The sequence below is a fragment of the Hyla sarda genome, chromosome 8 (genome assembly GCF_029499605.1).
Source record: "Hyla sarda isolate aHylSar1 chromosome 8, aHylSar1.hap1, whole genome shotgun sequence".
NCBI lineage: Eukaryota > Metazoa > Chordata > Amphibia > Anura > Hylidae > Hyla > Hyla sarda.
Window position 1 is genome coordinate 223348572 of NC_079196.1, and position 17651 is coordinate 223366222.

Below are 17651 nucleotides of genomic sequence, written 5' to 3' on the forward strand. Positions count from 1 at the left end.
CTGTCATGAAATTTTGGTGCAATAACCTGCACACAGCCTTTGTACTGTGTGCAGGTGGTGGGTATAGCAATATTCTTACCTGAAATTTGGCGGCTTTCATGACTGCAAAAAATGCTTTTATTCAAAGCCACTGACGGTCGGATAGGCATGATGCGAGGTACGTGATGCCCCGCACCTACCCCATATGTCAGCGCTGGGACCGCTGTGTGGTTGACACACAGGTCCCACCGCATGCGCCCTTCAGCTAATCTAACATGCGCGCCGCTGTGTGTCATCCAGCAAGTGCTCACTCCCGCCGCCGTCTTCCTCCTCAGTGCGCCTGCGCAATGCTAGGTGCAGAGAGCGTGCTTCCTCTCTGTACCTAGGATCGAGAATTAACCTGATTGCGCGCTGCTCTGCGCAGGCGCACTGAGGAGGAAGACGACGGCGGGAGCGAGTGCTTGCTGGATGACACACAGCGGCACACAGGTTAGATTAGCTGAAGGGCGCATGCGGTGGGACCTGTGTGTCAATCACACAGCGGTCCCAGCGCTGACATACGCATTTTTTGGCGTCATGAAAACCTGCAAATATTAGGTACAAATATTGCTATACCGACCACCTGCACACAGTACAAAGGCTGTGTGCAGGTTATTGCACCAAAATTTCATGTCATTTGCGCTTTAATTCCTGCACGTTTGGCTTCTGTTAAATTTCACCCATTGCTTTAAATTTTAGGTGCATTTTTTTAATTCTGCATACACCTGCCACCTTGTCCAATTAGCCCCACCCACATCATTATAGAGTCAAAGCTCAAATTCCTTCTGTCCCTTGTAATACCCTTTACTGATGGGCAATTCATGATTTAAATTGATAAATTTAACTATTTATACGTGTGAAAAAAATATGTGTGAACAATTAAAAAAGTGGATGTACCATATTTTAAAAAATGCACCTGCAAATAAGTAATATGTCATTTATTGGCCCTGATGTACTATTGTTAACCCAACCTGTTTTGTCGGGTTGTGCGGCAGAATGTGCACCAAACAAAAAAAAAAATTCAACCAACTCGCCATTTTACTGAGAAAACCTGAAAAAGGCGTGGCTGCCGGGGAAAGGGCGTGGTCACCAAAAGAGGGCAAGTCCGACATTTTCGAGAATACAGAATACACTGTATGACTATAGGGGGAGATTTATCAAAACCTATGCAGAGGAAAAGTTGCTTATAGCAAAAAAGGCCCTAAAAGGGGCCTGTGCTAAACTATATGAATAGTAAAACTATGCAAGTACGCAGAGATACTATATACCACAACATAGTTATTAAAAAATATATAATAAATTAAGTCCTTAGGCGGAATTTATCAAGAGATTTACACAGGTTTTTTGTGTATATTTGGCGCAAAAAAGTTGCACGGAACAGGTGTGAAATTTTTTTTTTGCGACTTTTCACAGCAAAAAAAAATGACATTGATAAATTTTGTCTTTTTGTCCTATAGTGATTTTTGCCAAATTTACTTTACTTTTGCCCTTTGACTTTGCAGTGGTTGTGAATTTATCATGTGCAAGTTTTCTCCAAATGCTGCAAACCAATACCAGCAATCTTTTCACTTACAAAACTTCCTTGCAACAGCTTCACAGAAGCAAAAATTCCACACATGTGCACTTGCGCCAAATTTATCACACCATACACTTAACTTGAGCCTGGTAAATTAGTTACAACATGTAAAACTAAACACACAATGAAAAATGTCTCCCAATGTATTGGAGGCAGAAACACTAGCAGTGACCACGAGTTTCACCTCCTCCAATAGTAGGTGTTAGGGAATTCAATGGATTCCTTCAAATATGTTGTTTGATTCCGAATCAGGAGTTATAAGTGACTAGGCCTAGGAGAAGAATGAATGGCACAGACTCCAAAGCTGTATACAGACTCTTTTGACGTTTTTACTACAGAAGAAGCGGAATGAAATGTGCCATCTTGGAGAAATGATCAACTACCACCCAGATGACTGTGTTGCCGTGGGATACAGGCAGATCCGTAATAAAATCCATGGCAATTTGAGACAATGGCTGCTCAGGAACAGGTAAAGGAAGGAGGAGTCCCAGCAGGCTTCTGGCGAGGGGGTCTTGTCCTGGGCACAAACTGTACAGGCCCGAATGAAATCAGAGACATCACCTCCAGGGTAGGCCAACAATATAAACGAGAAATAAGTTGGATGGACTTCTTGACACCAGCGTGGCCAGTGAGGTGCGAGGAATGTCCCCACTTGAGGATCTTGAGGCGCTGGTCGTGGAGGGACAAAGGTCTTTCCAGGAGGAGTTTGTCTAATAGAAGCTGGAGCAGAGGAGACCAGGCACTCAGGAGGTACAATGTGTTGTAGAGTGGCTTCAGATTCGGTAGCATCAGAGGAACGTGAAAGGCGTCAGCCCTAACGTTTTTTGTCAGCAGGATGAAAGTGAATCTCGAAGTTAAAGCGGGCAAAAAACAACGACCACCTAGCCTGGCGAGGGTTCAGAACGTTGGGCAGACTGGAGATACGATTCTTGTGATCTGTGTAGATGACAATGAGGTGTTTGGAAACCTTCCAGTAGATGCCTCCATTCTTCGAGAGCTAGCTTGATGGCCAGAAGTTCACGATCACCAATGGAGTAATTTTTCTCCGCCGGAGAGAAGGTTTTAGAAAAGAAACCACAAGTAATATTATGTCCGGTAGAGTTTTTTTTGAAGGAGTATGGCTCCGGCTCCGACTGAGGAGGCGTCCACTTCCAGCAAGAAGGGTTTCGATGGATCAGGTCTGGACAGTACTGGAGCAGAAGCGAAGGCAGTTTTGAGGCGATTGATTTGAGGCGATTGAAGGCCTCATCCGCTTGGGGAGGCCAGGACTTAGGGTTGGCATTCTTCCTGGTTAGGGCCACAATTGGAGCCACAATGGTGGAAAAATTAGGAATAAACTGTCGGTAGTAGTTGGCAAATCCTAAGGGCGAGGCCAATCTAAAACCGCTGACAGTTTGCCTGGGTCCATTTGTGTTACGCCGAGTGCTCCGGGTCCCTGCTCCTCCCCGGAGCGCTCGCGGCGTCCCCTCTCTCTGCAGCGCCCCGGTCAGACCCGCTGACCGGGAGCGCTGCACTGACATTGCCGGCGGGGATGCGATTCGCATAGCAGGACGTGCCCGCTCGCGAAACGCATCCCAAGTCACTCACCTGTCCCGGTCCCCGGCTGTCATGTCCTGGCACGCGCGGCTCCGCTCCTTAGGGCGCGCGCGCGCGCCAGCTCTCTAGATTTAAAGGGCCAGTGCACCAATGATTGGTGCCTGGCCCAATCAGCCTAATTAGCTTCCACCTGCTCCCTGGCCATATCACCTCACTTCCCCTGCACTTCCTTGCCGGATCTTGTTGCCATTGTGCCAGTGAAAGCCTTTCCTTGTGTGTTCCTAGCTTGTGTTCCAGACCTCCTGCCGTTGCCCCTGACTACGATCCTTGCTGCCTGCCCTGACCTTCTGCTACGTCCGACCTCGCTCTTGCCTTATCCCTTGTACCATGCCTATCTCAGCAGTCAGAGAGGTTGAGCCGTTGCCGGTGGATACGACCTGGTTGCTACCGCCGCTGCAAGACCATCCCGCTTTGCGGCGGGCTCTGGTGAATACCAGTAGCAACTTAGAACCGGTCCGCCGGCACGGTCCACGCCAATCCCTCTCTGACACAGAGGATCCACCTCCAGCCAGCCGAATCATAACAATTTGAAGTCCCTGGCCAGAGACTAGGTAACCTAGGAAGGGAAGAGATTGGCATTCAAAGAGACATTTCTCTATTTTGGCATACAGTTGATTTCCGCGGAGTCTCTGGAGCACTAGGCGGACATGACGACGGTGTTCCTCTAGACTAGAGGAGAAAATCAAGATGTCGTCCAGGTAAACCACAACACAGGTATATAACCAGTCCCGAAATATTTCATTAACGAAGTCCTGGAAGACTGCAGGGGCATTGCAGAGCCCAAAGGGCATAACAAGATATTCGAAGTGTCCGTCTCTGGTATTAAATGCGGTTTTCCACTCATCCCCTTTCCTGATGCGAATGAGATTATAGGTGCCTCTTAAGTCCAATATAGTGAAGATGTTGGCGCCACGAAGGCGGTCAAAGAGTTCCGAGATTAGAGGCAGGGGATAGCGGTTTTTAATGGTGATTTTATTTAAACCGCTGTAGTCAATACATGGCCGTAGGGTACCGTCTTTTTTAGAAACAAAGAAGAACCCCGCTCCGGCAGGGGATGAGGACTTGCGAATGAATCCCCTCTTTAAATTTTCCTGGATGTAGTCATACATGGCTTGAGTCTCAGGGACGGACAGAGGATAGATCCTGCCCCGGGGTGGAGTAGTACCAGGAAGGAGGTCAATAGGGCAGTCATAAGGCCTATGAGGTGGCAAAGTCTCTGCTGTTTTTTTACAGAAAACATTGGCATAGTCCTGGTAGGCCTTGGGGAGACCTGGTATAGGAGGAGCCACAGGGGTTTGACTGACAGGAGCAGATGTAAGGCATTGCTTGAGACAAGAAGAACCCCAACTCTTGATCTCCCCGGTGGTCCAGTCAAGGGTAGGAGAGTGACATTGGAGCCATGGCAAGCCGAGGAGAATTTCAGAGGTGCAGTTGGGTAGGACAAGAAATGCAACTTTTTCGGGATGCAGTCCAATGCACATTAACAGGGGTTCTGTGCGGTAACGCACAGTGCAGTCCAACTTTTCTCCATTAACTGAAGAGATGTAGAGTGGTCTGACGAGACTGGTCACTGGGATGTTGAACCTATTAACGAAAGAGGCCAAAATAAAATTTCCTGCAGAACCGGAATCCAAGAAGGCCACAGCTGAGAAGGAGGAGTTAGCAGAAGGAGAAATCCGCACAGGCACAGTAAGACGTGGAGAAGCAGAATTCACACCTAGAGCTGTCTCACCTTTGTGCGGAATCGGAGTGCGTTTTTCCTGACGCGGAGGGCGGATAGGACAGTCTTTTAGGAAGTGTTCGGTACTAGCAGAGTACAGGCATAGATTCTCGTTACGGTGGCGAGTCCGCTCTTGTAGGGTCAGACGGGACCGGTCCACTTGCATAGCCTCCACGGCAGAAGGCACAGGAACAGATTGCAGTGGACTTGAGAAGAGAGGAGCTGGGGAGAGAAATCGCCTGGTGCGAACAAAGTCCTTCTCTTGTTGGAGCTCCTGGCGTCTTTCAGAAAAACGCATGTCAATGCGGGTGGCCAATTGGATAAGTTCATGCAGGTTAGCAGGAATTTCTCGTGCGGCCAGTACATCCTTGATGTTGCTGGATAGGCCTTTCTTGAAGGTCGCGCAGAGGGCCTCATTGTTCCAGGATAATTCAGAAGCGAGAGTACGAAATTGTATGGCGTATTCGCCCACAGAAGAACTTCCTTGGACAAGGTTCAACAAAGCAGTCTCGGCAGAAGAGGCCCGGGCTGGTTCCTTGAAGACTCTACGAACCTCAGCGAAGAAGGACTGGACAGTGGCAGTGACAGGATCATTGCGGTCCCAGAGCGGTGTGGTCCATGACAAGGCCTTTCCAGACAGGAGACTAACCACTAAAGCCACCTTAGACCGTTCTGTGGGAAATTGGTCCAACATCATCTCCAAGTGTAGGGAACATTGAGACAGGAAACCACGGCATAGTTTAGAGTCCCCATCAAATTTGTCCGGCAGGGACAAGTGGAGGCTGGGAGCAGCTGGGAGCAGCCACTCGCTGCGGAGGAGGTGCAGGAGCTGGCGGAGGAGATGGTTGCTGAAGCTGTGGCAGAGGTTGTTGCAGCATGACAGTCAATTGGGTCAGCTGTTGTCCTTGTTGCGCTATCTGTTGAGATTGCTGGGCGACCACCGTGGTAAGGTCAGCGACAACTGGCAGCGGGACCTCAGTGGGATCCATGGCCGGATCTACTGTCAGGATCCGGATACTGTGAGGATACTGGTGGTGGATCCTCTGTGTCAGTGGGGTGATGACGTGGGCCGTACCAGGGGAACGGAGTCTAAGGGGTTACTGGTTTTCACCAGAGCCCGCCGCAAAGCAGGATGGACTTGCAGTGGCAGGTAACTGTCAGGATCCGGATACTGTGAGGATACTGGTGGTGGATCCTCTGTGTCAGTGGGGTGATGACGTGTGCCGTACCAAGGGAACGGAGTCTAAGGGGTTACTGGTTTTCACCAGAGCCCGCCGCAAAGCGGGATGGACTTGCAGCGGCAGGTAACCCCCAGGTCGTTCCACCCGATAGCGACTCAACCCCAACTGACGGCTGAGACAGGCGCGGTACAAGGGATTAGGCAAGAGCAAGGTCGAACATAGCAGAAGGTCAGGGCAGGCAGCTAGGATCGTAGTCAGGGGCAACGGCAGAGGGTCTGGAACACTGGCTTGGGACATACAAGGAAACGCTTTCTCTGGCACAAGGCAACAAGATCCGGCAATACTGGGAAGGGGAAGTGAGGTTATATAGAGAGGGCACAGGTGTGAGCACAAATTGGGCCAGGCGCCAATCAGTGGCGCACTGGCCCTTTAAATCGCAGAGAGCCCGCGCGGGCGCGTGCCCTAGGAAGCGGGGCCGCGCGCGCCCGGACTGAGCCGTCGGGGAACAGGACGGGTGAGCGGACCGGGATGCGACCCGCGAGCGGGCACGTCCCGCTACGCGGGTCGCATCCCCCGCCGGTAACAAGAGGTGAAGGCTGCGAGCGCTCCCGGGAGGAGCAGGGACCCAGAGCGCTCGGCATAACAAAGGGGAGGAAGAGGGGGGGGGAGAGAAAGAGGGGAGGGAAAGGGGGGGGGGTTTGGGGGGAGGCGATTATTACTTTATTGGAATTATTATTATATGTTTTTTAAAAACATATAATAATAATTACAATAAAGTAATAATCGCCTCCCCCCCAAACCCCCCCTTTCCCTCCCCTCTTTCTCCCCCTCTCTCTCCCCCCCCCCTTTCCCTCCCCCTCTTTCTCCCCCTCTCTCTCTCCCCCCCTTTCCCCTCCCCTCTTTCTCCCCCTCTCTCTCCCCCCCTTTCCCCTCCCCTCTTCCTCCCCTTTCTCTACTTTTCCCTACCCACCTGTTTTAATTAAGATGTATACGGTCATGTGAACAAATTCATGTGTATTTTAATGGTGTCGTGAATGTATGTGCATCTACGATTAAGCACTCTTCAGTGCGAAACGCGTCAGATCCTGTCCTGTGTTGGTCGTTGCAGATAAAGCCATACCAAGTTTTTACCTGCAAACACCTGAGTGCCGGACATTTCTTTCTTCTTATCTTGGTTGAACCGGGGGCGGTACCTGTGTCCGTAGCACAAGGAGGCGCAGTGGGCGGGGGAGTGGTGAGCGGCTCTACCTTGCTCGCATTATATATATATATATATATTTATAGTTTATATATAACTGTTTATTAAAAACAAGTTTTTTAAATGTATACAACAAAATGAACATGTATTGAACAAAAATAACACAGGTTATGAAATATAAACACAACACCCCACTTTTATTTAAAGGGGCACGCCGCTGCTCAGCATTTGGAACAAACTGTTCTGAACGCTGGAGCCGGCGCTGGGAGCTCGTGACATCATAGCCACGCCCCCTTCCATAGACTTGCATTGAGGGGGCGGGGCTATGGCATCCCAATCTCTCGGCACTGGCTCCAGCATTCGGAACAGTTTTTTCCAAATGCTGAGCAGCGGAGTACCCCTTAACGACAATGGACGCGTTGACATGACTGCGAGCACCGGAGCGGTGTTTGAGTCATGGGCAGCAGGTCCCTGGCTGCTGATAGCAGCCGGGACCTGCCGGTAATGGCTTACATCCGCGATCAAATGGATGTCCGCCATTAACCCCTCAGATGCCGTGATCAATACAGATCACGGCATCTGTGGCAGTGCAGTACTTTGAATGGCTGATCGGATCGCCCGCAGTGCTGCCGCGGTGATACGATCATCCAGCATGGCGGCCGGAGGTCCCCTCACCTGGCTCCGGCCGTCTCCCGGGGGTCTTCTGCTCTGGTCTGCAATCGAGCAGACCAGAGCAGAAGATCACCGATAATACTGATCAGTGCTATGCCCTATGCATAGCACTGAACAGTATTAGCAATCAAAGGATTGCTATAGATAGTCCCCTATGGGGACTATTTAAGTGTAAAAGTGAAAGTAAAAAAATAAAGTAAAAAAAATTTGAAAAAATCCCCCCCCCCCATAAAAACATAAAATGTCCTTTTTACCCCCATAAAGTGAAAAAAAAAATTTTATATACATATTTGGTATCGCCGCATGCGTAAATGTCCAAAATATTAAAATATAATGTTATTGATCCTGTACGGTGAACGGCGTGAACGTAAAAATAAAAAAAAAGCGCAAAATAGCTGCTTTTTTGTCACATTTTATTTAAAAAATGATAACAAAAATGTATGAAAGTTTTATAAACACAAATGTGGTGTCAATAAAAAGTACAGATCATGGCACAAAAAATGAGCCCTCATACCGCCGCTTATATGGAAAAATTAAACAGTTATAGGTCGTCAAAATAGAAGAATTTTAAACATACTAATTTGGTTAAAAAGTTTGCGATTTTTTTTAAGCGCAACAATAATAGAAAAGTATATTATCATGGTTACCGTTTTAATTGCATTGATCCACAGAATAAAGAACACACGTCATTTTTACCGTAAATTGTACATAGTGAAAACGAAACCTTCCAAAATTTGCAAAATTGCGGTTTTCTTTTTCATTTCCCCACACAAATAGTATTTTTTTGGTTACGCCATACATTTTATGGTAAAATGAGTGATGTCATTACGCAGGACAACTGGTCACGCAAAAAACGAGCCTTCATACTAGTCTGTGGATGAAAATATAAAAGAGTTACGATTTTTAGAAGAGGAGGAGGAAAAAACGAAAATGCAAAAATAAAATTGACCTGGTCTTTAAGGGGTTAAGGAGTTTGAGGAGTACGTGAAATTTCAAAACAAGCAAGTATAAACATATGAACATTTATAAGACATCTCTATATCATAATCCCAACCCCATTTCTATACATTGCATATGGAGTCCGATACCATAATGGTAATTAGAAAAAGAGTAATAATAAGAAAAATAGGATAAAGAAATTAAGAAAAAGAAGAGGAAAAAAGGGAAACAGAATAAAACAGAAAAAAATTCTTCGCTTTGCATGGCCTCTGCGCCCTTGACTGTGTTCTTTGCGGGATAAGTTGCAGTTTTCAGTGGTACTGTGGGGCACGTCTGACATTTTAATCACTTTTTATTAATATTTTACTGAGGCAGGATTAACAAAAAGCAGCAATTTTGGCAAGTTTATTTTATTTTGTATTACATTCTACATTCATTGTTTTAATAAATGACATGGTAGTTTTATTCGGTCGATAGGTATTATGGTGATACCTCATTTATATACTTTATTTTATGGTTTATTATATTTACAGTATAAAATCTATTTTTAATAAAATAAAATCATGTTTGTTAATCACCATTTTCTGAGAGGTGTCATTTTCTTTTATTTTCATACCAACAATGTGTGTGGACAAATTTTTTAATTGCTACATTTTGATCACTTTTTATTTAAGTTTTACAGAGACAACTTTAACATAAAGCAGAAAATTTGGCAAGTTGTTTTATCAATTATTTTAACTAGAGGTGCACCGAAATGGAAATTTCAGAACCGAAACGAAACCGAAATAAAAAAAAATGTCCGGCCGAAACCGATACCGAAACCGAAAATGACTTCTCCCCGTCTTCTGGTAAAATGCAGCGCTCTGCTTATTAGATTAGATTCCCCCACATTAGATTGCCAGCTCCCCCACATTAGGTCGGGAGTTCCCCCACATTAATAGGCAGCTCCCCCCACAATAGTAGGCAGCTCCCCCACATTAGGTCAGCATTTCCCCCACAATAGTAGGCAGTTTCCCAAAATATTAGGCAGCACCCCCCAACAATATTAGGCAGCTCCCCCCAACAATATTAGGCAGCTCCCCCCACAATATTAGGCAGCTCCCCCCACAATATTAGGCAGCTCCCCCCCCCCCCACACACAATATTAGGCAGCTCCCCCCCAACAATATTAGGCAGCTCCCCCCCACATTTGTAGGCAGCTCCCCCCACGTTAGGTCAGCAGTTCCCCTACAATATTAGGCAGCTCCCCCCACAATATTAGGCAGCTCCCCCCACAATATTAGGCAGCTCCCCCCCACAATATTAGGCAGCTCCCCCCACATTTGTAGGCAGCTCCCCCCCAACAATATTAGGCAGCTCCCCCCACATTTGTAGGCAGCTCCCCCCCACATTAGCTCAGCAGTTCCCCCACAATATTAGGCAGCTCCCCCCCCAACAATATTAGGCAGTTCCCCCACAATAGTAGGCAGCTTCCCCCCACCCCACAGACATACAGCTTCCAGCCATATACAGTGTATGGCTGGAGGCTGTATGTCTGTACTGCTGCCCCCACAGTGATCCGGTCACCGCTCCTCCGGCCCGGGGTCACATCTACTGCTATGGCCCATGGACCATAGCAGTAGGTGCCGCGACCGGAGGAGCGGTGACCGGAACACTGAAGAAGATGACGCGGTCACTTACCAGGCCCCGGCCAGCGCGCGTTCTCCTGCATCTCTAGGGTTGTCAGTGACGTCCCGTGCGTACGACCATAGAGGGGGAGAAGCGAAGGACCGAAGGAGGATCGCAGGAGGACGCCGGGGAATGGTGAGTGACCGGCGGGCATCCTTATGTCCCGAAAAGATTTTTCGGGAAACAGGGATGTCCGGGATAGGATTAGGAATACTTCTTTTTATGTGCCCGGGCCGGCTCCCGTGTGTGGCTGCAGGCGGGGGCCGGCCAGAGCATATAAAAACTAATACTGTATACTAAAAACCAGGGGGCCTCCAGCTGTTGTGAAACTACAACTCCTAGCATGCCCGGACAGACTTTGCCGGTCCGGGCATGCTGGGAGTTGTAGTTTCACAACAGCTGGAGGCCCCCTGGTTTTTAGTATACAGTATTAGGTTTTATATGCGCTGGCCGGCCCCCGTCTGCAGCCACACACGGGAGCCGGCCCGGGCACATAAAAAGAAGTATTCCTAATCCTATCCCGGAGAGCGCGCCCCCCCAGATGTTGCGGCCGGCCCCCCCTGCACCCCCCACGAGTGCCTCTGCCACTGGCAGTGTTTGTAACTTGTGCTGTGGGCGGGCAGGGGAGGTGGTCATTATCGGCACATTTTTTGTTGTTTCGGCATTTCCCCGAAACAGCTATTTTCGGCCGATATATTGGTGCATCCCTAATTTTAACCCCTATAGGACCCATGAAGTACCGGTACGTCATGAGTCCGCTCCCATTCTATAACGCAGGGCCACGGCGTGTAATAGCGGGTCGGGCCCGGCCTCTAATAACGGCAAGGACCCGTGGCTAATAGCGCATGCCACTGATCGCTGTGCTGCACGCTGTTAACCCTTTAGACGCGGCATTCAAAGTTGAACTCCACATCTAAAGTGAAAGTAAATCATTGCCAGTTAGCTCTGGGTGCTGTTCAGGATGTCCGCTGCGAAATTGCGGCATCCCAAACAGCTGTAACACAGCAGGAGGGTCTCTTACCTTGCCCCCTGGTGTCTGATCGCCGAATGACTGCTCAGTGCCTGAGATCCAGGCATGAGCAGTCAAGCTGCAGAATCATTGATCAATGGTTTCCTATGAGAAACCATTGAACAATGTAAAAGATCAGTGTGTGCAGTGTTATAGCTCCCTATGGGATAACAATGATCAATGTAAAAGATCAGTGTGTGCAGTGTTATTGCTCCCTATGGGATAACAATGATCAATGTAAAAGATCAGTGTGTGCAGTGTTATAGCTCCCAATGGGATAACAATGATCAATGTAAAATATCAGTGCGTGCAGTGTTATAGCTCCCAATGGGATAACAATGATCAATGTAAAAGATCAGTGTGTGCAGTGTTATAGCTCCCAATGGGATAACAATGATCAATGTAAAAGATCAGTGCGTGCAGTGTTATAGGTCCGTATGGGAGCTATAACATTGAAAATAAAAAAGTGAAAAAAAAGTGAATAAAGATCATTTAACCCCTTACCTAATAAAAGTTTGAATCACCCCCTTTTTCCCATTTAAAAAAAGCAAAAACTGTGTAAATAAAAATAAACATATGTGGTATCGCCGCGTGCGGAAATTTCCAAATTATAAAAATATATTGTTAATTAAACCGCATGGTCAATGGTGTACACGCAAAAAAATTCCAAAGTCCAAAATAGTGTATTTTTGGTAACTATTTACATAATTAAAAAATTTGTAAAAAGCGATCAATAAGTCCTATGAATACAAAAATGGTACCGCTAAAAACTTCAGATCACGGCACAAAAAATGAGCCCCCAAACCGCCCCATACGCAGAAAAATAAAAAAGTTATAGGGGTCAGAAGATGACATTATTAAACGTATAAATTTTCCTGCATGTAGTTATGATTTTTTCCAGAAGTGCGACAAAATCCAACCTATATAAGTAGGGGATCATTTTAATCGTATGGACCTACAGAATAAAGATAAGTTGTCATTTTTACCGAAAAATGTACTGTGTAGAAAAGGAAGCCCCCAAAAGTTACAAAATGTTTTTTTTTTTTTTTTTGTCTCACAATGATTTTTTTTTTCGTTTTGCCGTAGATTTTTGGGTAAAATGACTGATGTCACTGCAAAGTAGAATTGGTGGCGCAAAAAATAAGCAATCATATGGATTTTTTAGGTGCAAAATTGAAAGAGTTATGATTTTTTTGAAGGTTAAAAAAACGAAAATGCAAAAACAGAAAAACCCCGGGTCCTTAAGGGGTTAATGACATTCATTGTCTGGGTTTAAAATTGTGATAGTTTAATAGTTTTATTGCTTGGGTTGTTACGAAGGCGGCAATATCAAATATCTGTGTATCATTTCTTGGGGAGGGGGGGTGTTAATACTTAATTCACAATGGGGAAAAGGGGGTTGAGTATATTTATTTATTGTTTATTTACATTTATTTATTTTTACTTTATGTTTACTTTCTTTTACTGTCCCTTTAGAGGACTAGACACAAATCTGGGCTAAAATGCATTCTGCCTTTCAGTGTTACATTGACAGGAATAGCAGATCAGATTCTGCCTCGGGCCGAGCCCGATTGGCTTCTGTAGTCAGGTAACCAGAGGCCGTATGGAGGTCTCTGGTTGCCGTGGCTACCATCAGGACTCCCGCAATGGGAGCCCCCGCCATGTTGCAGCTCTGTGATCGTGAATGCACATACAGTGACCCCCCTGACCTACGATGGCCCCGACATACGATCATTTTAGCATACGATCACCCTCAGAGGCCATCACAAGTTGAAGGCAGCATCAACATACGATGCTTTTGTATGCCGGGGCCATCGCATAAACGGCTATCCGGCAGCGCAGACTGCTTCAGCTACCACCGGATAGCCGTTTACGGTGCCCCGTGTGGTCCGGTGACCATCACTTACCTGTCCTCGGGGCTCCGGCGCGTCCTCTTCGGGATCCTCTGCATCATCGGCGCTCTCCATCGTCATCATCACGTCGCTGCGCACGCCGCCACGTCATCGAATAGGAGCGGCGTGCGTAGCAACGTGATGACGACGATGGAGAGCGAGGATGCCGGGGAAGCGGAGGCCTTGCTGGAGCGTTGGGGACAGCGATGGAGGGCAACAAACAGGGCAGCGGTGACGATCGTTGACGGTCCGGAGTGGCGGGGACACGTGAATATAACCTCCAATACCAGTGGTCTTCAACCTGCGCACCTCCAGATGTTGCAAAACTACAACTCCCAGCATGCCCGGACAGCCGTTGGCTGTCCGGGCATGCTGGGTGTTGTAGTTTTGCAACATCTGGAGGTCCGCAGGTTGTAGACCACTGTCCTATACTTTACATTGCACGGATCCCTCAACATACGATGATTTCAACAAACGATGGTCCATTCGGAATGGATTACCATCGTATTTTGAGGGACCACTGTGTGTATATATATATATATATATATATATATATATATATATATGTGTGTGTGTGTCCATTTGCGCAAAGGGGTTATACAATGTTTAGTGGCTTGTTTTCATCATCATCATCACCACCACCACCACCACCACCACCACCATCATCATCATCACCACCACCACCACCACCATCATCATCATCACCACCACCACCACCACCACCATCATCATCATCATCACCATCACCACCACCACCACCACCACCACCACCATCATCATCATCACCACCACCACCACCACCACCACCATCATCATCATCATCACCATCACCACCACCACCACCACCACCACCACCATCATCATCATCACCATCATCACCACCATCATCATCATCACCACCACCACCACCACCACCATCATCATCATCATCACCATCACCACCACCACCACCACCACCATCATCATCATCACCATCATCATTAGATAACTGTTGGGTGAGATTACGGTCACTATTCCCTCTCACGATTTCACTAGTAGAATGGTCTCTTAATCTTTTTTCCAGATTATTGCTCATCAGCAAAGTCTCTTCATTGTCATGGTCATCCGGAGATTCCTCAATGGAACAGAAACCACTGCTATCCATTCCCCTCATCTTCAGAAAGTCTTCTTCTACTTCTGTTTCGTCTTTAGAAGATGAGGTATCGATAAGTTCTGAAGGTTTTTCATTGTCTTCCTTCTCTTGATTCACTTCTTCTTCGTCTTCCCTTTTAGACCTTTCCCCAGATGTATCGATCTCTTTTTCATCAAGTGGATTAGTGGACAGTGAATGTTCTTCGGTCTCTTCTTCTCCAGACAGTTTATTATCTTCTTTGCTATTGCTGTGCTTTATCTCCTTTTGATTTCCAAATTGTGGCGATTTTTGGATTTTCATAGGGTTATCGTATTCTCCCTGTTGATCGGCTTTTTGTTCAGCCAATGGTTCATGAATCTGCCCTTGAGCTTTCAAGTTGTTTTCGATTATGCTAACTCTTTCTTTGACTGGTGTGAATGTCTCCTCTTCTACATTTTTATACTCTAAAGACGTTTTTCTTGGTGTCATATTCTGATTACTCGCTTTTATTTGATTTTGTGGTATCTTTTTTTCTGGAATTTTTGGTTCTTTTTTGTGTGCTGCATAAAAATAAAATGAAACAATTTTAATAGTTACCTATTTTTATTAAAAATCTTTTTACAAACATCAAATTCTGAGCATTATACAACAGAATCTATGTTACGTTTTATGCAGAACCTGTGTGTCTGATTTTTCAGTGTACATTGTGACCACTGTCCATTTCAAGACAATAATTTACAGATAATAATGTTTCTAAATTATAAATAGTTGGATATAGGTGAATACACTTTTTTTTTTGAGTTGACAATATCAGTCCAATTTTAATTTATTTTTTAAATCCCATTGACAGACATAAAAATAACATGTATGTTTGATTCTGTCTCATGGCTAAATGTATGGACCACATAAATAACCAGTTCTAACCTAAACCTCTGCAGGAAAGCTCTGATACTGTACTAAAACCATTAAATAACAAGGTTTCTCCAAGACTGGCACATGTCAATAAGGCCCCATTCACTCTATCGTTGTCACGCGGTAGTGTGACGGCCGTCGAGGCCACCGGGGAGAATAACGGAAGAAAAATTACTGCTTGCGCTGTCTTTTTCTCCCGCTACTCCCACTGAAAAGCTGAAAACAGCAGTGCCCGACAGACCCCAATGACTGTAATGGGGTCCATCGGGACCCGCTGTTGTCCGTTGTGCCCCCTCCAAGAAGGAAAAGTGTTTGACGGCCTTTCTCGACGGGGGCAATGGCAGTGTGAAAGAAGCCTAAGCCTGCTGGATGGACCAAAATTGATACAGATTTAGCACTGTTTGAAAACTATAACCTGCCAATATAGTACATGTTCCACAGGCCATTAAAAGGTTGATAATGATTTTCCAGAACATATTCAAATAGAGATATTACCATATATAACGCATGGCAACACGTTACATATAGTAAAATCTGTATTCTCACCATCCCCACCGGACATTACTGCCCCCAGGAATGCCCTGTAAGTAGTCCCCTGGGCTGGCACTTATACTTACCAGGGTCCCATCGCACCCCGTCGGTCCAGCCGTAGTCACACCCCCTCGGCTTGAATAATGGCCTGCATCACCACTCTGCTCCGTCTGCATAGGGAGCAGAGCGATTACGCAGGCAGTCAATCAAGCCGAGGGGGCGTGATTATGGCCGGACCGTCGAGGAGTGACTGGACCCTGGTAAGTATTAGTTCCCACCAAGGGGACTACTTATGTAGCAGCCGGGGGGGGGGGGAGACTTCATATCTTCACCATCCCTGGGTGAGGGCACAAAGAGAGAGAAAGAGATAGAAAACAAAGGACCGGAATCAGGCTCAGGTAAGGTCGTCAAATGTTACAATAAAAAATCACCAATAGGTAAAAATAAAAATTATATATATATATATAAAAAGAAATAAATAAGAAATTTTTTTTTTCTTTTTTTTTTTCTTTTTTACTTTTTTAATTTTTTTCCTCTTTGTCCTCTTCACATTCATCCATCACACCTAACCTCTATCACAGCGACACTAACATACACGCCTCAGCCATACACACATCATACACACACACTCACACACACTGTCATACATTTTCAACTTATACACCGCCATACACTCTAGTACATTCATTACCATACATATCACATTCACAATATATAACACACTACCATAACCATCATCCCATATATACAGACACACTGACAACACCTTACCACTCCACCACCCAATCTCACCAGAAAATCACTATAGTAATCCCCATAGACCTAGAGAACCAGTCACCTTTTTTCCTTTCTCGTACCAATTGCCATTTGGGTATATAGGAGATTATACCTTGACTGACGTTTTCGGTCACCACAAACAGATAGAGTACATCTCACAAACCTATTTTTTTACCTAACTTATATATTTATGCCAGATATCCCACAGAAAGGCTTTGAGGATTGATTCCTCTTGTTTTATAATCATTTTCTCAACACTCTGGGTATAGAGTGTCTTCATTTTAAGGGTATACTCCGGCCCTAAGACATCTTATCCCCTATCCAAAGGATCCCTCCCATAGACTTGCATTGATGGGGCGGGGCATGACGTCACCCGGGGGTGGAGTCGTGACATCATGGCTATGCCCCTTGTGATGTCACGCCAAGCCCCCTCAATGTAAGTCTATGGGAGGGGACGTGGCAGTCGCCACGTCCCCTACTATAGACATACATTGAGGGGGCGTGGTGTGACGTCACGACTCCCCCAGCCCACATCCAACGTTTGGAACACAATGTTCCAACTGCTGGGGCAGTGGAGTACCCCTTTAAGGACAACCATGTCAGGGATTTGGCTTCGCCCATATTTCCTAAACCAGCTGTTATTTTAACAACCAGTTAGGGGGGGGGGTTTACCAGTAAGTGCCCTGGACAATACCGTATATACTCGAGTATAAGCCGACCCGAGTATAAGCCGAGACCCCTAATTTCAACCCAAAATCCGGGAAAAGTTATTGACTCGAGTATAAGCCTAGGGTGGGAAATACATCATCCCCCCCTGTCATCATCCAGACCCCCGTCATCATCCAGACCCG

The 17651-nt window shown here is 46.4% G+C and overlaps 1 protein-coding gene across 1 annotated transcript in view; it reads right to left on the reverse strand.

Annotated features, from left to right (window-relative positions):
- The window catches only part of LOC130285343 (uncharacterized), a 41720-nt gene that overhangs the window by 6805 nt on the left and 17264 nt on the right, over positions 1 to 17651 (reverse strand). Inside the window, exon 7 of the mRNA XM_056536702.1 lies at positions 14442 to 15140. Coding sequence (XP_056392677.1) covers positions 14442 to 15140 — 699 coding nt within the window. The remainder of the gene's footprint in view (positions 1 to 14441; positions 15141 to 17651) is intronic.